Source organism: Antechinus flavipes, chromosome 3, assembly GCF_016432865.1.
Source record: "Antechinus flavipes isolate AdamAnt ecotype Samford, QLD, Australia chromosome 3, AdamAnt_v2, whole genome shotgun sequence".
NCBI lineage: Eukaryota > Metazoa > Chordata > Mammalia > Dasyuromorphia > Dasyuridae > Antechinus > Antechinus flavipes.
Window position 1 is genome coordinate 423,892,565 of NC_067400.1, and position 24,669 is coordinate 423,917,233.

The 24,669-nt window shown below is 36.0% G+C and overlaps 1 protein-coding gene across 2 annotated transcripts in view; it reads left to right on the forward strand.

Moving 5' to 3' along the window:
* Nucleotides 1-24,669, forward strand: part of STK39 (serine/threonine kinase 39) — a 333,400-nt gene that overhangs the window by 259,466 nt on the left and 49,265 nt on the right. For both annotated transcript variants that reach the window (XM_051986226.1, XM_051986228.1), the window contains one exon: nucleotides 10,964-11,032. In XM_051986226.1, the coding sequence (XP_051842186.1) occupies nucleotides 10,964-11,032 (69 nt within the window). The remainder of the gene's footprint in view (nucleotides 1-10,963; nucleotides 11,033-24,669) is intronic.

The following is a 24,669-nucleotide window of genomic DNA, read 5'->3' on the forward strand; positions in this document are numbered from 1 at the left end:
AATAGGTACTGATTATATTGGAGTAGAGCTTAAAGGATGGACCTAATGAAAATTATACCAAAAAAAAAAAACCTAATAAGAATTTAGCAACAAACAACTACTCTATGATTTTACCTTCTCTGTGGTGCTTTTATGGAAGTATATGTCATAAGAAATTGATGAAAAATTTTGCATTTGCTTTAGATGTTAGTAAATATGGGTAGGCTTAATGTTTATCTTCCAATGAATAGAATTTTCATATTATAACTAAATTTTGAGTATTGTCCAAGCTGATCCAGTTATTTTGCAAAATAAAAATATTTTAAGTGGTTAAATAAAGTCATGCATATCAGTTAGTGTTTAGGGAATCTAAAGATTCTAAAGACACCTCAGAAGTCATTTGGTCCGTTCCAGTCGGGGTGTCAGCAAGAGACCCTTCCCAAACATTCAAGAAATGGCCACCCAGCCTCCATTTTTGAAAACTTTTAAGTTATAGAAACCTTTCTGCTTCCCTAGACATTACTCCCCTCTTGAACAGCTCTTAGTGTTTGGAATTCCCCTCCCCTCTTTTCCCCCCAATTCAAGCTGATTTCCTCCCTTTTTTACATTATAGAGTCAAATAAAACATAACTGTAAATGATAGCCTTTCATATACTTGGAATCAACTATGTCTTATTCTCTAAGTTCTCTGTTCTTCATATCAAATATCCCCAGTTAGAGAGGCAGGGTTTTACTCTGTGGAAGAATAGTATATATCCCTCTATAGTTATGCAGGGCAGCTCCTTTGAACATCCCTTAATCCCTGCAATGCATTCATTCTAAACATGAAACAACTTACAGAGATTTGAGTGAGTGACTTGCCCACAGTCACATTAGTACTCAGTGTAAAAGTGACAACTTTAATATTTTCTGACTTTCCAATTCCAGTGCCCTTTTCACTAAGCCACAGTCTCAGGGGCTCACTCAGATTTGGCCCATTGTTCTAGCCTGTTGTGATCTTTGTAGATCTTAGTTATGTTTTCCAGTTTGACTTCATAACTGCAGTGCCCCTATTTAGATCTGAAAAATATGTCATCATCCAAGTAACTGATAAAATCATTAAACTAATTAAAATAAGGATCTGTCCTTGGGACATTCCTTTAAGAGACTTGTATCTTGGGTTGCCCTTGATCATCGTTCTTTAGATTTAATTATTCATTAAGTTCCATATCTAACTCAATTGTTCTTATTTAGTCCATATCTCTCCATCTTGTCCATCAGGGTGTCCTGATTGAATCTTTAAAATATCATCATACAATCTAGGTGTACTATGCCTCTGACATTACTTTGATTTACCCATCTAGTTACCCTGCTGAAAAAGAAAATGAATTTAGTCTGACATGATCCTTGCTGGTTCTAATATTTACCTCTTTTCCTCCAAAGTACTCATAAAATTCTTTTAATACTGTGTTTTGAAATTCTTCTGGGAATTGAAGTCAAGTTTACTGACCTATAATTTGAAGAATACTCCTTTTTCCTTTTTTTTTAGAAAATTGCTGTATTTGCCTGTCTTCAGTCCGGTGGCTCTTTTCTTCATAGTTTTTTCCTACATACTGCCAGTGTAATGCCGGTCTTGTACATCCACAGGTTTTATTAGCTTGTGACAGTGTTTTTCTAGGCCTCGTGACTAGTAACTTAAATTCATTGAGGGAAACCAAGAACTCATGCCTCCTCAGAACTTTTGATTTCCATTACTTTTTAAAGTCTCTACTCTAGGCTCTAAAGTAAATTTGACTCATTTAAAAAAATGTTGATCATTTTCCCTTTGCAGGCTACTTTGCTAAGCACTAAAGATAAGCAAGATAAATATGACACAGACCCTGTTGTCAAGTAGTTTATAATCTAATGTAGGTAGCTGGCAGGAATATAGAGAGAAACTTTTTAACATACATGCAAAAACCAATGATAAGTGCGAAAGGGAGGCCCAGGGTAAATTGATTAAAGAAATTTGAAGATGATAAGACTACTTTCTGCTCTGGTAGTTAGGAAAAACTTCATGAAGGAAGAGGAATTTGAGTTGGGCCTTGGAGGAAACAGAAATCTAAAACAGAGAGAGTAGGAGTTGGCAGTGAGGGAGCGATTTAATTTCATGCATGGGTGACAGTTTCAACAAAGACAAAATTTAGAAGAGGGCAGGATGAGAACAGATGACCAAGAATTAGTTCATTTTAACCTGAATTGAGAGAATGTGAAAAGAGAAGTAGTAGTATATAATAAAGCTGGAAAGGTAGATTGAGCAGGGCCAGGGTGGGGGTCCAGTGAAGCTTTTTGAAAATACAAGTGACATGATCAGATACAGCATTAGGATAGTTATTTGTTTAGTTATGTGAAAGATGGCTTGGTAAAATGATAGATTAGAAACAGGGAAATGAAACGGGATATGAGAGTTGTTGGGGGATAGGATTTGGGTATTTGCACTGGGAATGTAGCATAGATGATTACAAGAGTATTGTCATGGAATAATTGAGAAGGCCTTTACATTTGATTACATGGGGAAAGTAAGAACAGCTAAAGAGGATACCAAAATTCTAAAGTTTTTGATTAGGAAGATGATGTAGTAAGGAAAAAAAGTAAAATTGGGGAATAAATGGGTATTGGGGAAGATGAAGCTAAGTTTTGAATGTAATGAGTTGGAAATGCAGGCAAGAATAATCAACCACAGGCAGCTAGAAATATGGAATTGATATTCTGGGAAGATTTTGGGAGCAACTTAATAAAAATAATAATTGAAATCATAGGAGTGGTTGAGATCACCATGGGGAAGAGTATAAAAAGGACTTAAATCTTTGTTGGGGAGAGGAGGGAGATTTCCACATTTAAGCACAAATAGAGAATGAGAAGCTAGGCAAGGATACAGACAAGGAACTTAAGCAGGTAGGAGGAGAGTGTGAATGAAATAGCACAGAAGGTGGAGGGTGATAGAATATGTAGTGCAAAAGAGAATGGCAGAGGTTTAGGAGAATAAGGGTAAGGGGGAAAAGAGGGCCTGTGGGATTGAACAATGAGAGAATTCAGAGAGAACTGTTTGAATAGTGGTGGGTAAGAACTACCAGCTTTCAAGGTGTTCAGAAGCAGGGAGTGGTTGTTGAAATGGACAGGGGGACTGCAGAATTATTTTTCTGGGAGGCTGGCAGTAAAGCAGAAGAGAGAGAGCTATAAGACAGTGACTTTATCAGATGGCAGAGTCAAGGGAAGGATGTGTGAGTATGAGAGACTTGAGTATTTTTGTAAACCCGGGACAAGGAGCCAATAAAGTGAGATAGGTGACAGACAAAAGGGACATATATGATAGACTTAATCCTGAAGCAGGTGAGAGAGAATGGGGCTGAGCTTTTTAAGTGAAGATGTAGAACTTATTTAGAGAATCTAAAATGAGGAAAAAAAAAACAAAACAAGAAAAAATAAGTTGGACATTGAGATTCAAAAGAGGTAAAGGATTTCATATCACCTGGACTTGTCATTTCAATAAATGAAGTCTTTTATTGACATTAAAGGAGGAGAAATGAATTCTGGACTTTACAATAGAAGGTTCTTTGGTCGAAAAAAATGAGCAAAAGTAAGAATTGGGTAATTATACCTTTTCTATTACCATGCCATCTGCCAAGTAGCATCCTTGCTACTTTAGTCATCCATTTGCTTCAAAACATTTTTCATAGGTTTACACCAACCAAAAGAGTTTTAATTCTTATTAAATTAAAAAAGTTAAGCAGAAGTTCTCATTCTTATCTCTGGTGACTAATATTAACCTTATAATTGTCATTATGTGTTAGAATTCTTACAAAGTGCTAAGTCAGTGGAATTGATGGAGACAATGGTTGTTTAGCAGGGTGCTTAACAGTTCTCTAGATGTACTTAGTACTTATTAGAGTTCCACAAGATTCATAACTTTAAGAGAGCGTATATAAGGAGGAGCTCCCAAAAGCTCAAAAAAACATGAGCCCACTCTCAGAAGCAGAGTCAGATTCATTCCAATTTCCACCTTTGTGCTGGTTGGAGGCTTTGAGAGGATGAGAGGCTGAGGCTGAAGCTAGTCAAAGGACTAGCAGCAAGAGCTTTCGGAACTAAGGAGAGAGAAAAGAAAGTCTCTAAGAAAGCTAACCAGTCTATTTTGAAGTAGACAATAAAGGATCTGGACTTTAACTTCTGGCTGTATTTGAGGTGATTATTTACACTGAACTGAAAGGAAAGCTGCCTCCAGAAACTCCCTAAAAAACCTGCTCCCAGAGAACATTATATTTTAGAGAACAATATTACAATTATGGTTAATATTTGAAGTTGAAAATTGTCAATTAATGATGCCAGTGGACTTAACAGTTTTCTACAAAATTTGAAGTAAAAATATTGACTAGACAATATGGATAAAAACTTGTGGCAGAAGATTAATGTTGAAACAATACCAAGTAAGGACCTCATTGGTATTTTTATCTTGTTTCATTTTATCTGAAGGATTAAAAATGAACATTGCAATAAAAATCAATTGTAATTTCACTAGCAACAAAAAGCCAGGATTCCTGTTTCTGCACCAGTTATGCTTGCTTTGGCAATCTGAATTGCCATTTTTTTTTTCCATCAAAGTTCTCTGCTCTCTGTTGCCAGACAGCATTCAAGGCCTTCTGTTATCAGGCAGCATTCACTGGGCAGTGCTGTAATTGGCTTGTTATTACTGAGGCACAACGTGTTTATCCTTCAATAATAATATTACAAATTAGAAGTTATTGGTAGTGTCTGCTGACATTTTAGATATTTTTTCAAGGGAGCAAGAGAATAATTTATCTATTTGCATGTCCATATTTGTGATGACTGGCAGCTTGTTATACTGACTAGAGTATATAAATGGAGTCAAAAAGACCTGAAGTCCTATCTCTGGCATCTATTGCTTGTGACTGTGGGCACATCTCTAACAAACCTCTTATTGCCCCAGGCCACTAACTCTCTCAGTCTTCAAATTGCTGAAAGAGTTACTTTGACCTGCATTGACCTAAGGAGTTTCCTCAAAGGCAATTCTGAACTACTAATAAAACCCCAGGTTTGGGCCAAAAGAAAAAAAAGTCGACAAACATAATACAGACCTTACTCTTTATATTGGATTATGATTCTATCTTTTGTTGTAAATATCTTTGCACAATCAACAATGATTCTCTCCCATTTTAGTCATGAGAACCAATTACCTTCACAGTTAAAAAATAAAATCCTGTCAAAATACTCACTTCCAAATCCTTTCCAGCTCTAAATCTATAACCCTCTGACCCTATATAGTATCTTGGGATGCAGCACGCCTCCTATGCTATTTTTCTTCCCTGACATCTAGGTCTTGAGCCTTGTCTCACAAGTGCTTCCTTCAGGTTTTGAGCTTCCATTCCTGCTCCTCGCTTTTCAAGATTCTCTTGGCAAGGAAATAATAATAAGCCCCATTGCTGTATCCCAGTTACAGCGCACTGATCTCGGAGGTGATGGAAGCACTACAGGGAAACATTTTTTGGCATTAGGGAAAAGTAACATGAAAAGATTAACAAATTCAGTTCAGTCCTGATCTTTTTAACCTGTTAAAAAAAAAAGCACTATTCTCTGTTTTAGTTGTAACAATAGCATAGTTCCAGTTTTATTGCTGTGGATTGGATAGTTAGAGCTGTCCTTCTTAGCCCTGCAGAATCTGCTTTTTCTTTAGCCTTGAGTATGGATAGGCTCATAGAGTCTAGGCATGTACCTTCTTGAAATAGTCCCTAGTTTCGAGCATTTCAAAGTACATCTCAACCTCAGCTAGAACCAGGCTTAGATAAGCCTTTTCTGCCTAATCTTGCTTCTCAACTCCCCAGCTACCAGAAGGAAAAAGATTCCCTATCTGGACTCCCATTTTCCCCCATTTTGGGGGTCTGTATTTTTTTTATCTTTTATATTTGGGCATTTTCTGAACATCTTCATGTTCTAAACTCAAAAGTTAATTGTTCTTTTATCTTGTTCCATTTCTCTCTTAAAACAGCTTATATTTACACAGTGTTCTCTATACGGTAATTGTGTGCCCTTCAGTGAGTTTAAGTGACTTGTTTAGGATGACTGTTGGTCACAGCTAACTCTTAAGACTCTGGGATTTTAATGAGGGTCTTTCTAACCTCACCAACAGCACTCTACTACTCTTTCACTGCTTTTCTTTTCTTCTAGTGTGGTTCCTGAAGTAGATTCTATAAGCCAGATCTTTCAGCTGCCTTAAGCTTTGATAAAAAACTAGATTCAAATTTTTGCCTCCCAGTCCAATAGTCTGTTACTGATCTTTTCATTCCTAAGTCTGTTTCCCACTCAACTCTCTGGCTCTGTAGTTTGAGTTCTCAAATAGACCTGGCCTTAGCTCCCTGATTTTGGCTAAACTAAATTAACTGACATTCCCTAGGGCCAGTTTGATACTGGAACCATTCCATCTTGTTTCCTTAGCTAGAGATCAGTCACTACCCCAGTTTTGAGTCACAAACCATTTGGAGTTTTGGAATCTCTGCCCCCAGGGCAGGGCAGGCCCATATCCTGGTACAAATCATTTTTATTATAATTTTTAAACAAGAATTTGTGGATACACTAAGAATCAATGTATTCTCATTATAATTTTTAAACAAGAATTTGTGGATACACTAAGAATCAATGTATTCTCATTTTTATTTCCTAGGATCATTTTATCATATCTCATCATTAAGATCTGATGGGAGTATAGCAGTATTTTTAGACACACAAAACACAAAAATACAAAGGAGTATCCTATTTAGTCAGCCAACCTGCTGTTTTTCAGAATTTTTAATATAACTCACCCATTGCTTAGTGGTGCCGACATTCACAGCCATTTGTGAATGTCAGTAGCCTTGGCTGCAGTCCAATACCATCCCTCATTTTTGCTCATTTAAAATATCTCATTTTCAGCCCTTTTGTGCTTCAAGGATGAGTGGGGTAGGGGGTTGAGTTGCTTTTAAGAAAGACAACAAACATTTATTGAATATCCACTATGTGTAAAATAGTGTTATATATGACAAGCACAAAAATAGAATAAAATTTTTTGTCCCGAAGTTACTTCTAACTTCCAAGGTCATTAAGGTGCCATTTTCTGTTGGACCCTCTAAAATTCATGATCATGGTGTTTTAGGGTTTTTTTTGCTGCTCTTTTGTAGGTAAATAAGTCATTCTTAGGTTTCCTCCCAAATCTCTAATTGGAGGAGGCTGATAAACCTGGCACATATAGAAAAGATCATTCTCCTGGAATTTGAAGAATATAAGCCAAATTTCTCATCCATTTAAAAAAAAAAAAAAGCACTATTCTCTGTTTTAGTTGTAACAATAGCATAGTTCCAGTTTTATTGCTGTGGATTGGATAGTTAGAGCTGTCCTTCTTAGCCCTGCAGAATCTGCTTTTTCTTTAGCCTTGAGTATGGATAGGCTCATAGAGTCTAGGCATGTACCTTCTTGAAATAGTCCCTAGTTTTGAGCATTTCAAAGTATATCTCAACCTCAGCTAGAACCAGGCTTAGATAAGCCTTTTCTGCCTAATCTTGCTTCTCAACTCCCCAGCTACCAGAAGGAAAAAGATTCCCTATCTGGACTCCCATTTTCCCCCATTTTGGGGGTCTGTATTTTTTTTATCTTTTATATTTGGGCATTTTCTGAACATCTTCATGTTCTAAACTCAAAAGTTAATTGTTCTTTTATCTTGTTCCATTTCTCTCTTAAAACAGCTTATATTTACACAGTGTTCTCTATACGGTAATTGTGTGCCCTTCAGTGAGTTTAAGTGACTTGTTTAGGATGACTGTTGGTCACAGCTAACTCTTAAGACTCTGGGATTTTAATGAGGGTCTTTCTAACCTCACCAACAGCACTCTACTACTCTTTCACTGCTTTTCTTTTCTTCTAGTGTGGTTCCTGAAGTAGATTCTATAAGCCAGATCTTTCAGCTGCCTTAAGCTTTGATAAAAAACTAGATTCAAATTTTTGCCTCCCAGTCCAATAGTCTGTTACTGATCTTTTCATTCCTAAGTCTGTTTCCCACTCAACTCTCTGGCTCTGTAGTTTGAGTTCTCAAATAGACCTGGCCTTAGCTCCCTGATTTTGGCTAAACTAAATTAACTGACATTCCCTAGGGCCAGTTTGATACTGGAACCATTCCATCTTGTTTCCTTAGCTAGAGATCAGTCACTACCCCAGTTTTGAGTCACAAACCATTTGGAGTTTTGGAATCTCTGCCCCCAGGGCAGGGCAGGCCCATATCCTGGTACACATCATTTTTATTATAATTTTTAAACAAGAATTTGTGGATACACTAAGAATCAATGTATTCTCATTATAATTTTTAAACAAGAATTTGTGGATACACTAAGAATCAATGTATTCTCATTTTTATTTCCTAGGATCATTTTATCTTATCTCATCATTAAGATCTGATGGGAGTATAGCAGTATTTTTAGACACACAAAACACAAAAATACAAAGGAGTATCCTATTTAGTCAGCCAACCTGCTGTTTTTCAGAATTTTTAATATAACTCACCCATTGCTTAGTGGTGCCGACATTCACAGCCATTTGTGAATGTCAGTAGCCTTGGCTGCAGTCCAATACCATCCCTCATTTTTGCTCATTTAAAATATCTCATTTTCAGCCCTTTTGTGCTTCAAGGATGAGTGGGGTAGGGGGTTGAGTTGCTTTTAAGAAAGACAACAAACATTTATTGAATATCCACTATGTGTAAAATAGTGTTATATATGACAAGCACAAAAATAGAATAAAATTTTTTGTCCTGAAGTTACTTCTAACTTCCAAGGTCATTAAGGTGCCATTTTCTGTTGGACCCTCTAAAATTCATGATCATGGTGTTTTAGGGTTTTTTTTTGCTGCTCTTTTGTAGGTAAATAAGTCATTCTTAGGTTTCCTCCCAAATCTCTAATTGGAGGAGGCTGATAAACCTGGCACATATAGAAAAGATCATTCTCCTGGAATTTGAAGAATATAAGCCAAATTTCTCATCCATTTAAAAAAAAAAGAAAAAGAAGACGATGATGACAAGCTCTCTAACAAACTTTTAGTCTAGGGATTTTTAAAGTTTGGGGGTGTCAGGGAGCCTTTTGGCCCTATTGATGAGACCTATGAATCTCTTCTTGGAATATTTTTAAATGCATAAAATATATAAGATTGCCAGGGAAATCAGTTCTATCAAAATGTTATAAAATACATTCACAGACCCCAGATTAAGAACCTTTGCTCTAATCTATTTCTTCTACATTCATTACAAGAAAGAAAATAACAAAAGACTGTTGATAGTTACTCAATTTTGCCAATGAAAAGTAGAGAAAATCCATATCAAACTTCTTTTTGTATTTTTTTAAACTGCTATTGTGAAAATCGGGCTGTGGTGTGGAAGAGGTGGTAGGGTGAACTGATGAATTTTGAAGTGTTAAAGGAGAATGCCTTCTGTGACCTTATAATGAATGCCAATAATAAATAACATTCCTTCCTCCTTCTTCCATACCCACCATGTATACAGAAACACATGCATATGTGCAGCATCATCCCAGAGAATTGTGGCCCAGCCTGTATGAGGTCTGCTTTGGCAGAGATGATAATGTTGCTCCTGTGATTCTGCCACCTGATAGGTCTAGAGTATAAAAAGATGCTTGCATTGCAGTCTCTTTGCAAGTTATCTCTTGTGGTAGTCATCCCTGTAGTTAGTTGCAGCATTGAATTCAGGGGAAAATATCTCAGAGCAATGGAAAACAGATTGGGGGGAGGTGGGGATAATCAGAGCCTTCTGACCCTGGAGGTATCACTTACTATGTTGACTTATATGCAGATACTAGACTATAAACTTCCATAAAGGCAAGGATCATTTCTTAGCTAAACTTTCTATTTCCTCTGAGAGGCAGTCTGGCATAAGAGATAGCGAGCCAGCTTCACAATCAGGAAAACCCGGATTCAAGTCCCTCTTCTGCCCCATATTAGCTTTGTCACTCCAGACAAGCTCTTCACTTCTCAGTCTCGGTCAAATTCCTAAGACTAATTTACAGAGAAGCACTTAGCACAGTGCCCAGTACATAAATGCTAATTGGTTGATTGCTTGCTATGCCTTGGTAAAATGTGTTTCCTCATTGCCTCTTAAAGATCCCTTCTCTTCCTTCTTCTTTCTCCACATTCCCAAACCAATTTAAGCTCCAACAAAGCTCAGCACATGGTAGACATTGAATACATGTTTATTAAAGTGAATTATTTTTAATGATTTCTAAAATTTCTAATTTGGGCATCTTTGAATTCCAAGAACTGTAATGTGTATTAAGGCTGAATCACCTGTGTTCATTTCTGGCCACTTATTCATGCCCATCATTATTAGAAAGTTGCTATCCACAGATTTCAGCAGAGGCATAATTATTTCATTCAATTGTATTTTGTACGAAAATGTATGCTTCTGTTACTGTCAAGTGATCCTTCTCAGGATAAATACATATTTTAAAAGGACAAATTAAAAAGACTCATTTTGGGAATCCATCAATTGTTTGTCTGTGACACATTATATACTTTATTTTAAATCTTGGTAAACTCACTACTAAAGATTAAATTGGATGGAAAGATTACTGGTATTAACATTGGCAAGAAAGAAGATCAGTACCACCAAGAGCAATTATGGCACAACTAAATCAAAGTGCATTTAGTGAATAATTCAGACAATGAAGAAGAAAAATTTCTTGGTTCCCCCAAAATGAAAGAATGATTTCATGTGACATCTACTGAATAAATGGCAAAATGGTAATTATAGCTGATGAAAATTCATCATGGTATCCTTCTGAATTTTCTTCCTAAAGTAGACTCTGAAGTTTAATTAAAAGCATATGTAGGTAGAGTTTGATATCAGAAAATATATGTATTTTTAGATTTCACTGGATTATTGATTTTTATTTTATGTCTAATACATATTCATTTCACATTTGGACAGACACGGCAGATGGCGTTTCTCAGGAGCTGTTCTCTGCAGGCCTGGTTGATGGTCATGATGTAGTTATAGGTAAATCACTTTTTAGTATGCAGTGTTATCTTTGTCTGTTGATATGCCAAATGTAGAAATGCTTAAAAAAAATGTTTTCATAAGGGAATGATTCTCCACTTTACTTCATGTAGAAGCTTTTAAATTCGACTTGAATTTTAACTTTGTATATGGTAGAGATGTATTTTATCTTGGTGTGTGTTTTATTTATGTTTCTAAAAAATAAGGTCATTTTTAAATACAATAACATCTTGCTTATCTAGGAGTCATTTAAACAATTGTCTGAACTTGCCAAAATTGCCAGAAACCCAGGAGTAAGCAGCATAGATCACTGCAAAAGCAAATGTCTCAAAGTCCATTTGTTCAAGCTGAAATACAATATATTCATCAGAAAATTCCCTCAGAGCCTTTCTAAGTGCTTATTTTACTCTTATTTTAAACACAATTATAACAAGATTGCTTTTCCAGTTTCTAAACCTACCACACATTAGAAGCTGCAAATTAAAGAGTGAAGAGAGATACAAGCACACTGACAGCACCAAGGAGTGATGGCTAGCAGCATGGAAATAAGGGAATGGGCAGAAGAGCTATCTATAAATGACAAGAATTTTAAAAGCATAATCATCTGGGAACTTTAATGTATAGCTAATATCTCTGTGTGGCTCAGTTCTCCTTGAGGGCCATATTATAGCAGAGAACAGTGAATGTATTCCTAATGATGACCATGACTCATCAAGACAAGGGTAAATTCCATTCTATGTGCTCTGTATACAATGGCAGAAAAGTGCTTACTGGGTGAGCATCAGTAATCTGAAGAAGTCACATGTGAAAACCTTATTTCCTGGTGATGCTGGATGTTTCATTTTTGCATGTACAGTTATGAATGCATGTTGATCTCCACTACTAATTCACCTTAGTGATTTCCTAGAAACCATTTCATGAAATGCTCAGCTGTAATTGGAGATAACTTGTCATCTGATGCATCAGGTGACCCAAATTATATCATCAAAAGCAAAGATAAAGTAACTATCAATTTCTATAAGTATTTCCCATAGTAACATTATTCTCTTATTCTTGTGGGCTAGAAACATACTCTACAGATTGATTATTGCACTTGATTCCTTCTACAAATGTATTGATTTTTGCCCTTCAGAAGTTAAGGTACTATCCATTACACTTTGTTCTTTCAGAGTTAACTGTACTATCCTTTATACTTTGTTCTACTACCTAACCATTGTGGAAAACTGTGGGTTTCTTTTTTGTTCTCTCATTGGCTTCTAGGAAAGGACTGAGAAAATGAGCTATTTATGCTTTGTACTTTGGTTCAGAGTACTTTTAACTTAAAATGATCAGTCCATTGAAAAAAGGTAAAGTACTTTTATGTATGCATTAGAAACAAAAGAAATATCTTACAATCTCCAGGTTTAGAAAAATGAATTGGGATTTAACACAAATCCTTAAAAAAATAAAGACTGGCCTTTTTTCTGCTTGGCAAGGATGTTGTTGAAGATCATATTTTCTCAAGATCTGAGTTGATGGTAACTAGCTTTGAAGTAAAATATATGATGAAAGCAGAAAACAAGTAGGGAAAGGCTCTACATTTTATTTTTCCTGTATATAATTTCACTTCAGTTACTTATTTTAATTCAGTTTACCTTCTTTGTTCCAGGATAACAAATAATATGTGTGTATGTGTATATTTAAAAAAATAATAATAAAGCCATTTCCATTTTTTATTTGTTCATCCTTCCTACTCTTCTAAAATTATTTGCTCTTTTACTAGTTTTTTTTTAGAATAGTAATATTCTTTCATATGTGCAATATTTGAGAATGTAAACAGATGTCTACGTTTCTTCATCATGTAGAGGTGCTGAAATGAATTAAAGTAATTTAAAATGGGGTTATCATGTTGATATAGTTTTCTATCATGGGTGACAAGAAATGGCACCTTATTCATATTTCCTATTATGGTAGATGGCAGATTGAGTTTGACCATCTGATCAGCAATTAAAGTATTATAAGGCTGAGCAGCTTATGGTTTTGAAATGAATCACATGTTCCACAGCACTGCTTTGGTGGGGGAGGGGCAATTTTCAATTCCAAAAGAACAAAAAATTCATAATCGATATTCTCAGACAGTGCTACAGAATCTATTGCTTTCAAGCCTGCAAAGTTCAAATTATAGTCTCAGATTTATAGTATTGTTTGACAGGGACCATATAGAAGAAAAGAAATATTGACAAATGGAGTTTGAATGGGGTTTTGTTGTGGACGATTTTCCCCAATTATTTCAACAGTTTAAATTAGTTTTTAAAAATTCAAAAAAATATATGTGTGTTATGTGTATAAATTTTGAAGTAAGTTTTTATTATGATATGATCTGAAAAAGCCCTTACAAATGCAGCTATGGATCAGTGAATGTTGACTTTTACTGAAACAGTAACAAATGGAGATTTCACAAAATCTTCAATATCTGGTTCCAGGGTAATCTACCTTTGGTTTTCAAACCTTCGTAAAATAAAATGTGGATTGAAAGAGGAAACTGATAGGGACATGAAATGATTTGCCTTTGTGCAAAGACAGAGAAGAACAGAAATTAAATTCAGTGCTTATAGGCTAGAGTAATAAGCCAGCTGTCATTGTACTTATTTAGAGGTGCCTTCTAGGAAGAGAATTTGGGAAAAGACAAAATTGGTCATCTTTCCGGGTGACTATTGGCTAAAGAATTCGAACTTGACTTTAAAGGTGGAAAAACTGAGAGATGGGATGTTATGTGAAAATATCCCGATTGTGTCTGGTTCTATCTTGACTTAGAAATAGCAATATGCAAGCTCTAAAATTCTTTGGTAGTCCCAAATAGGAAAGGATATAGGAGGGAAAGATTAGTTTGCTTAACTTCATTTTGGTGAGAGGTTCGCTTTTTGATTGAAAAGAACTGATAAATGGCATTCACCTTTTTAGCTGAAACATGCAGAAATTCAGCTTCTCTTTAATGTGTCAGAGGAAACAATAATCCCAAGTTCTGCAAAAAGCCTTAGGAAACATAAGAGTCTTCCTGCTCCTTTTAATAAATCCAGGAAGCTGCCTAGCAAGGTGTGGCAAGCAGAGCATCTTTGCATACTTCTGCAAAGAGATAGTTTCCCAGCCAGCTCATTTTGACTTAGCTGCAGTCAGCAAGGAAAGTTACTGGGAGAGAGGTTTTAGATGAAAATGGTAAGTGAAAGCCAGTTGGCAGTGGGCCTTCCAGAATCACACCACTGTTTTTTAACCCAAGGTATCCCTTAGTGCCTGGCATGTAAATGATTCATCAATAGCATTGTCAGCATGTGTCTTTTTATTTTGAGCTCTCGAATATTTCTGGCAAAAAGTGGAAATTTAGAAAAAGTTGCCGGTATTGCCTTTTACTTCAGCTCTGTATTGACCTATAAAATTCCCTTTTGAAGGCGTTGATTTTAGCTCATTAGTCTGTTACACTGGTCTTAAGTGCATTAAGTCTAAAAGACTAGGGCCTGTTGTTGTTGCTTGTAGATCTGTATAAATCAATTTTTTTCATCACCATGCTGTGGGGAAGGATCATGGCACTTGGGGGGGCACTGTACCAAGTGACAGGTCACCCAACCTCTCTGGGCTGACCTCAGATTCTCTGCCCACCCAGCTGTAAAATGCTATGATAAGCATTTATTGATCCCCACAGTACTTAGGAAGCTAGATGAGGCCATTGCATACAACACTGAGCCTAGAATCAAAAAGACTCATTTTCCTGAGTTCAAATCTGCCCTCAGACACTTAATAGCTTTGTGACCCTGGACAAGTGACTTAACCCTGCTTTAGTTTTCTCAACTTTGAAATGAGTAACATATAATAACATATAATAACATCTATTATACAGGATTTTTGTGATGATCAATGTGCTAATTCCTGTAAAGTGCATAGCACAGTGCCTGGCACAAAGTAGATGCTATATAAATGCTGGTTGTTCTTATCACTATTAATGGTTTCAGTCATTTTTTTAACTTGGTGTTCAGTTCTAAATGTATCTTCCCTTCTGTCCTCCAAACTGAGCAAATTGTCCCTTATCACAAAGATTTTTACAAAGTAAAAAACCAGAGCAGGGTGGTGGAGGGAGGAGAGAGAAAATCAGTCAAGACACAAAGCCTTGTCTAAGAGTATTCCCTCAGCCCTTGTTTCCCACATCTGCAAAGAAGGAAGAGGAAATAGATGAGACAGCTAGGTGCTACAGTGGACAGATCTCTGGGGCCAAGGTTCCTTGACTTCAAGTCCACCTGCAGACATTTGCTAGCTACATAACCCTGAACAAGTAATTTATTCCCTGTCTGTCTCAGTTTCTCCATATGTAGAAATGGGATGGTAATAGTATATATACACCCCTGGGTTTTTATGATGAAAAAAAGATAATGCTTATAGAACCCTTGTTTTTTAGATTTTCATAAACCTTGCCTGCTTCAGCACATTGCATGCCAGAAAGGGAATGTAATTGGAAGGACATTTTGGGGATGGGGGGAGTGAGGGAGAGGGGAGAGGAAAGATTGTTTGGATTTGGTTTGTTTTTGTGGTGACTTGCCCAGCATCACATAGCTGTCCACGGTAAGTGTCTAAGATTGGGACAATGCAATCTTGTTAATAGAAATTTGTACCACCCTGAACAGTAGGGGTGGTTGTTTTAATTAAAAAACAAATAAAACAACCCAGCATTGCTGTTTGTAGAATGGCAGCATTACTGAAGCCTTATATATTTTTGTTTAGTGATCTAAGTATCTTCACCACCAAAACATGTTGCAAACAGAACCTAGGACCACTCTGGAACACGAGGATGTTGGGTTAGGTATTGTGGCCACCTTACCAACAGTTGGGAGTATCTCAGTTTGTGGTACTTAGTCTCTCAAATTTATAGTATCAATGCATCCTGGTGAAAGACTTGGGGAGTAGGGAATGTGTCTTTGCAGTGAAGCCTTCTCTTGGGGCCTCCTCTTATATTGAGTTTAGTCATTAATTCTATAAAGTATATTTACTGCTGAGGAGACTTAGAGGTCAGATCTTATTGCCTGAATTGCTTTGTCAAGCCAAGTGTCACTGTGACGATTTAATGCTAAAGTATGTAATTTTTCCAATTGTTGAAAACCCTGAAGCATGTCCCAGAATGCTGTTGTATTTTTAGTCATGCTCATATTTAATGAAGATGTGGCCAAGTGATTTATGCTCAGGAGTTTTCCACATATTAAACAAGCACCTTGGGATTTATTAAGAATTGCAGGTGCTTTGGGAAAAGAGGCATCACTAGTTTGCACTATTCTATTTATTGGAATTAAACTGGGAATATTTTCCCTGCAGTATCAACAGAAGCTTTTAGGATTTTTCTTTTTTTTTTTTTTTTTTTTTCTAAGCATTACTGCTGCTGATGCCAACGTTAGCGTCCTGCTCCTATTTTCTCTTATTTACAACTTGTCAGAAATGTTTCTGGTAGTTAGATAAGGGAAAATACACAGTCAGCTATTAAAAGTTTGTGCCCAGGGGAAAAATATATATATATATTTTAAACTTTAATGCAGAAAAGTCTGGCTCTGGAATGAGAAAACCTGTTTGTTAGGTAGCCCTACAACTACTATGCGACTTTGGACAAGTCATTTTTTCAGCTATGTTACCTGTAAAATGGAAAGTTGGACTAGATGTTCCTTCCAGGATAAAAGCTATGCTCCTATGAAATATCATTCTTTCCAATTTTGCAGATTAACAAGCATGAACTTCTTAATTCATTAGATAAAAATAAGTTGAGGACTCAATTAAAACTTTTAGGAGAAAGTTTTTTGTCAGGAATGTCTCAAAGCAGATATTTATAGGGGAAGTTCTTTTAAGTAATTCCATAGAGTAGCCTCCAGTAAAAACCTACAATATTGCCTTCTTATATGGTGTAGAAGTGACTCTAAATCCTTTTTAAAACATTAGGATAGTGTAAGCTTAAGTGATCTTCCTGAATTGTAAGTTTGAGGGATGTACCATGTCACTGTCTTCTGAGGATTTGCCTTGCTAAGTTTTATGAGGCTCCTTATTAAGGCCTGTGACCGCCAGGAGAACAGTATTATTTTTTGACCCCAGCAGCTCATGAAACAATTTGCTATGGCACAGAAGGGTTGTAGTTTGTGTTGGAAGAGAGGAGTGGTCACATTGACGAAATCCTTGAAGTATTAATTCATTACCGACCTGAAAAAGAGAGGAACGGAGGGAGTGGAGAGAGAGAAAGAAGGAGATTGTTACCATCTGTCACCAAAAACCACAAAGCTCAAGGATTAAATGAGAGTAAAAAGTGTAAAATGACAAAATCGGATTTTTCTAGGAATTAGAATTGCCTTGAATCAGAAGAGTCAGAGCCTGCAGAAAAAGAATTTTTTGATTGTATTCCTCACTCCTGCTATCTGTTTAGCTGTGTAGCTTTGTCCCCTCTTAGAAAATGGAGTGAAAGCCACCTGCACAGTTTGGCAAGATTGGGAATAGAGTTTCTATTTTGCATCTGAGATTTGGATTGAGTAGAATTTTTCCAAATATGAGTCATTATTGACATAAGGCAAAAGTTGCTTCTGTATTATTCCTTTAAAGCATACCATAGAACACCTTTGGTTTTCCTGATTGAGCTCTGATTCTGACATCTAGGACAATGAATTCTTTCTGCTGCACACTCTCAAACCCAGATTCTTCCAATGAAGTCTGTCATTGTTTATTTAGCAGTTCTAAGGATTATAAGGTTCAAGGTGGATGATGAAGGAATATAAAGAACTTTGTGGTCCTTAGGGCACCATACAAATGTCAGCTGCACCATGATAATTGTTAACTTCTGCTGCTGCTACTACTATCAATGCAATTAACCAGCAGTTATTAAGAACCTACTGGAGGCCAAGTATTTTATGAGCTATGTGATACACAAATGTCGAAGTGGAAACTGTCCATACCTTCAGGGATCCAATGCTCTAATGGAAGAGAGACAACAAATAAAATACAAGGCTATACAGAATAAATCTGAGAATAAACAGAAATACATAGCAATTAAATACTAGATAGTTTTGGAAGTAGATCTTGGCAATTGGGGGAAGGGAAGTGGAGTTCAGGAAAAACTCCATGTCAAGCAGAGGGTTTAGTCATTTTTTTATATCTAGCTCTAGATAGCCAAATTAAGATTTTTTTTTAATATATATATATATAAACAAATTGTTTTCCTTTTTTGGTATTTTTTATGTATTTTAAAACACATTATTTTAAGAAGAGATCCATAGGTGTTAACAGATGACAGAGGGGTTCATAGCTCAATATTATAGGACACATGTTCAGGCCTCCTATTTGTTACCTCCAACTATTCAGCGCATAGGCTTGGGCCTAGGATGCTTTACAAGGATGATGTCAAATTAAAATAGAAATGGATCCCTGTAGGCCAGAAAGCCACAAGTGCTCCCTTTTCCGAATTTTATTTTTGTTTGTTTTGTTAAACATTTTTCACTTAAGAGTTTAATCTGAGCCAACCACAGGAATTTGATGTCTTGTCCTCATTTACAGATTAGGAAACTGAGGCCCTTTCAGTGACTAGTTTAAAATCACGGAACTATTAAGTAGGAAAGCTGGGACTGGAACCCCTGCTCTCTGACTGAATCTATTGCATACCTACAGATTGCCAGAATGGTGCTTTGAAACCAGCCAGTTCAGTTAATCAAACTTTCTTAAGTAACGTGTGAAGTCCTAGTGATTTAAAGAGGTAGATTCCAACACCAGCCTTTCTTTACAAGAACCTGAAATGAGATAGATAGACTGTACACTAAGATCTATAAGATGAGGGTAGTGTCAGTGACTTTGGTTCCCTATTTTGGTTTATTTGGCTGAAGACTCAGCTATGACACAGCTTTGGCTGACTCACTCTTTTTTGCTGTGGTCAGTTTGTAGTACAATTTGAGCAACAGAGAATTCATAACTGCCAACTCCTGCTGCTCACAAACCAACTTTTATGAGCTGCTGTAAATTATGACCCTTAAATCATCTTACTAGTAGGCCCAGTCCTTCAATGAAATCACTTTGCAATCCCAAAGCATATTCAAGTATTCCATTTGAGTCTAGATTTGGGCAAACTCATTCACTTGTAGATTGAAACTTACTGATTTTTTATGGACCCTTTGTAATATTAAGTTCTGTCTATATATTTTCATTAATTTTCAAGTTCTCTGAGGCTGTAAAAAAATCTCAATTATCCATTAAATGTGCTTTGATGCTTAGAATATAATGTAAGCAGGTGTTTATCCTCATTAACGCATTGACCAGTATGCTCACTAATGCCAATCTCTCCATCTCAAACCAAATCCATCTGTTCTTTTTTGTCCAGCATGTGGAATAAGAGACAATCATCCATTGCCTCAAGCTATTTTTCCCATCTGCATCAGATTGCCTTGATTACCCAACTAAGAGTTAGTATTTTTAATTGTGGTTTAGTAAAATTTGTTTTAGTTCTTTGAGACTCTGTCCTTGATTTTGCTTATTTCTTTAGATCTTGATTCATGCTAACTTGGTGCTCATGATTAAAGTGTTCTGAAATTTGGCTTTATGTTTTTCATTTGGTGCCTTTTTGGGAAAATAAAGAGGAAGTATTTGCCAAGCCTAGTTATGAGCAATTAAGCTTGGGTCCTTAAATTTGAAGCTGGTCGTACTTTTTCCATCCAAAATTAACTATTTGTGGATATTTTAATTGCTAATTAATTCTGTGCCCTGAGGATTATTAACTGATATTAACTGATAATCTGGCAGATATAAAAACATGGTGGTATTTTTCTCATACTCACTTTCTCAGTTGCCTTCCTAGAGTAAAGGGATCATATCTTTCTGAATTATCTCTATAGCTTGTTAAACAAGATTAGCCACTTGAGGTATCTGACTGGCTTTTGTATGCAAGGAAACTAGAATGTTCTTGAACTCAGAGTGCTGCCTTGTATGTCTGTCCATCCTGTCGTAAAGCAAGACCTCTCCATTAGACCTGGAAGTCAGTTTGAGGGATATATTTTGTTTTCTTGTAAAACATAGGAAAACTTGAGAGTATTCACCACAAGAGAATCTGGTTATTTATGGGCAGCTAGCTGTGAGATCAGGAATAAGAATGTCAAATTCACTCTTCTTCCACTCTTAAGCTCCCAGGAGGGCCAGATTATTAAAGATTTGCTTTGATTTGATCACAACAATCTACAATGACTTTAGTGAAATACAACAAGTTTAGGCACTGTTTGTTTTGTTGACAAATCATCCAGTCAGAGCTCTTGGGTCATGATCTTGCATCTTCTTACTTGTCATCAGAAAAGTTGAAAAGATTCTGGACTTGTTTATTCCTTGCTGCCTTACTTTTATTCACTTTCTCTTTGGCTATTGTGCTTCAAGGTATTTCTAGAAAAAGCTGTTTAAATTTAATGCTTCTCATGTTTCTCTTACCCCTGTCATTGCCTTGCAGTTTGGCTTCTACCTCATCCCTCAACCAAAACAACTCTCCCCCAAATTAGCATTATCTCTTAATTGTCAAATACCTTTTCTTAATCTTCAGTCTATTAACAAAATTCTTACCCACAGGCTTTACTCCTCGACATTCTCATTTCTAGTTTTTGTCATGCTCCTTTGTTGATTCATCTTTTATATCAACACTAATAATGAGCGTGTCCCGAAACTGTGCTGGGCTGGCTCTGATCTCTCTACATTTCCTTACTCAGAGACCAGAAAGCCCATAGATAGCCTACACATCCCAAGTATTAGGGGATCTGGAAGAAGGCACTCAGTATGTAGAGTACATTCCCCATGGAGAAATAATGGAAAGATCTGGATAGGCATTGTAGATACAAGAGTGGAATTTATGAGAAAGACGAGGGCTAGATGGATCTTATCGAGGGTGAGGAGGTATAGATGGGTTATAATATCTCTATCCTTAAACTGAGTGCCTTCAGTTGGGATCATCAGTCTGCTGAAATATTATGAAATACACATCTTTCATTTGAATTTGCCTTAGCAAAACCATGTAAGGAAAGTGGGCTTTGGGTGTACTTTGTGGATCTTTTCCCAAAATATATCATCAAAGACGATAAACAAATTTTTCCCCTAACTTTATTCTGACCCTGCACAAAACCTAACTGGGGATTTTGTTTTAAATGTTTTCCATTCATTGGAACCAGGGGCATTTTGTGTCCTTTCACCATCTTCACATAATTCCCATTAGTTCTAATGTGAGGTGAGTTTACAGAGGGACAAGAAAATAGCCTTGGAGGGTTTTAGAGATAACTAAGTTTAAATATTTCACTACCCAGGCTCAATTAAGCTTCACTGCATTGAAAAGTAATTCATACTAATTTAATATTTGGGGATCCAGAGAACTTCAGAGACACCTTCCAGTAATAGCCCACATCCAATTATTCTATCAAAGAAAAATTAGAATTCCTAGCAAAAGCAAAGCTCACACATTCCTCTCAAGCTCTTTCTTAATATTAAGTGACAGTTTATAGCACATGAAGAAAGTATATCCTGTGGTCTTGATTATGAAATATATTTCCTATGCTGTTATATCACTTTGTTTTTTATATGAATAAGAGTTCATGCTAAAATAACCTTTAAATCAGAACCATAACCATTTTAGTTGTAATGAGTACATACAATATTCGTATTTATAAGTGTCAAATAAACCTTCTATCCCAAGCAAAGTAAGTGAAGGTAAATCAAGTTAATTTTCCTGTAGCTAGTTGCCTAAATTAAAGCCAATATCAAGGGTGCTGTTGTTGAGAAACCGGAACCTATTTGTTTCAGTGATTCCTGTTATTATTTTAACTATTAGTTTATATACTTTACAAAGCTGTTAGTGATCCATTTGAGGTTTTGGAGCACCCACACTATGGAGGGACGACGTTTTATGCTGCACTTCCCTGATAGGGAACCAAAGTCAGTAATAATGGTTGGGTTAAATAGAAAAGAGTTGGCAGACATTCACAGTAGCAATAATGACATTTTAACCTAAGCAATTAAATACTATGGTACCATCTTCTGTTTTAGGATTTACAATTTATAGACTTTATCTTACTTGGTCCTCTTTAATAAGGTCGAGTTGATCTATGAATTTGTCAGTGTGTCCTCCATCCCATGGTGCAGATCAGAAACATTCATATATATAGCCAAGCAGCTGGGATCCATCCTGTAGCTCTCTCTCTCTCTTTTTTTTCTTCTATTTTATTTTATTTAATAGTAAGTTTATATTGACAGAATCCATGCCAGGGTAATTTTTTTACAACATTATCCCTTGCATTCGCTTCTGTTCCAATTTTTGCCCTCCCCTAGATGGCAAACAGTCCTATATATGTTAGATATGTTGCAGTATATCCTAGATACACTATATGTTTGCCGAACCAAACAGTTCTCTTGTTGCACAGGGAGAATTGGATTGAGAAGGTAAAAATAAACCGGGAAGAAAAACAAAAATGCAATTAGTTCACATTCATTTCCCAGTGTTCTTTCTTTGGGTGTAGCTGCTTCTGTCCATCATTTATCAACTGAAACTCAGTTCGGTCTCTTTGTCAAAGAAATCCACTTCCATCAGAATACATCCTCATACAATATCATTGTCAAAATGTATAATGATCTCCTGGTTCTGCTCATTTCACTTAGCATCAGTTCATGTAAGTCTCTCCAAGCCTCTCTGTATTCATCCTGCTGGTCATTTCTTACAGAACAATAATATTCCATGACATTCATATACCACAATTTACTCAACCATTCTCCAATTGATGGGCATCCATTCAATTTCCAGTTTCTAGCCACTACAAACAGGGCTGCTACAAACATTTTGGCACATACAAGTCCCTTTCCCTTTTTTAGTATCTCTTTGGGGTATAAGCCCAGTAGTAGCACTGCTGGATCAAAGGGTATGCACAGTTTGATAACTTTTTGGGCATAATTCCAGATTGCTCTCCAGAATGGTTGGATTCGTTCACAACTCCACCAGCAATACATCAATGTCCCAGTTTTCCCACATCCCCTCCAACATTCATCATTATTTTTTCCTGTCATCTTAGCCAATCTGACAGATGTGTAGTGATATCTCAGAGTTGTCTTAATTTGCATTTCTCTGATCAATAGTGATTTGGAACACTCTTTCATATGAGTGGTAATAGTTTCAATTTCTTCATCTGAAAATTGTCTGTTCATATATCCTTTGGCCATTTATCAATTGGAGAATGGCTTGATTTCTTATAAATTAGAGTCAGTTCTCTATATATTTTGGAAATGAGGCCTTTATCAAAACCTTTAACTGTGAAGATATTTTCCCAGTTTGTTGCTTCCCTTCTAATCTTGTTTGTATTAGTTTTGTTTGTACAAAGGCTTTTTAATTTTATATAATCAAAATTTTCTATTTTGTAATCAGTAATGGTCTCTAGTTCATCTTTGGTCACAAATTTCTTTCTCCTCCACAAATCTGAGAGATAAACTATCCTGTGTTCCTCTAATTTATTTATAATCTCTTTCTTTATGCCTAGGTCATGGACCCATTTTGATCTTATCTTGGTATATGGTGTTAAGTGTAGGTCCATGCCTAATTTCTGCCATACTAATTTCCAGTTTTCCCAGCAGTTTTTGTCAAATAATGAATTCTTATCCCAAAAGTTAGGATCTTTGGGTTTGTCGAACACTAGATTGCTATAGTTGACTATTCTGTCTTGTGAACCTAACCTTTTCCATTGATCAACTAATCTATTTCTTAGCCAATACCAAATGGTTTTGGTGACTGCTGCTTTATAATATAATTTTAGATCAGGTACAGCTAGGCCATCTTCATTTGATTTTTTTTTTTTTTCATTAATTCCCTTGAGATTCTTGACCTTTTGTTCTTCCACATGAGTTTTGTAGTTATTTTTTTTTTAGATCATTAAAATATTTTCTTGGGAATCTAACTAGTATAGCACTAAATAAATAGATTAGTTTACGGAGTATTGTCATCTTTATTATATTTGCTCAGCCTATCCAAGAGCACTTAATATTTTTCCAATTATTTAAATCTGATTTATTTGTGTGGAAAGTTTTTTTTTTTTTTTTTTTTTTTGTAATTTTGCTCATATAATTCCTGACTTTCCTTTGGTAGATAGATTCCCAAAAGCTATCAACAGTTATTTTGAATGGAATTTCTCTTTGTATCTCTTGCTGTTGGATTTTGTTGGTGATGTATAAAAATGCTGAAGATTTATGGGGATTTATTTTGTATTCTGCAACTTTGCTAAAGTTATGAATTATTTCTAATAGTTTTTTAGTAGAATCTCTGGGGTTCTCTAAGTATACTATCATATCATCTGCAAAGAGTGATAATTTGGTTTCCTCATTACCTACTCTAATTCCTTTAATATCTTTCTCGACTCTTATTGCAAAAGCTAGCGTTTCTAATACGATATTGAATAATAATGGTGATAGTGGGCAACCTTGCTTCACTCCAGATCTTACTGGGAAAGATTCCAGTTTTTCCCCATTGCATATGATGTTTACTGAAGGTTTTAAATATATGCTCCTGATTATTTTAAGGAAAAGTCCATTTATTCCTATGCTCTCAAGTGTTTTTATTAGGAATGGATGTTGGATTTTATCAAATGCTTTTTCTGCATCTATTGAGA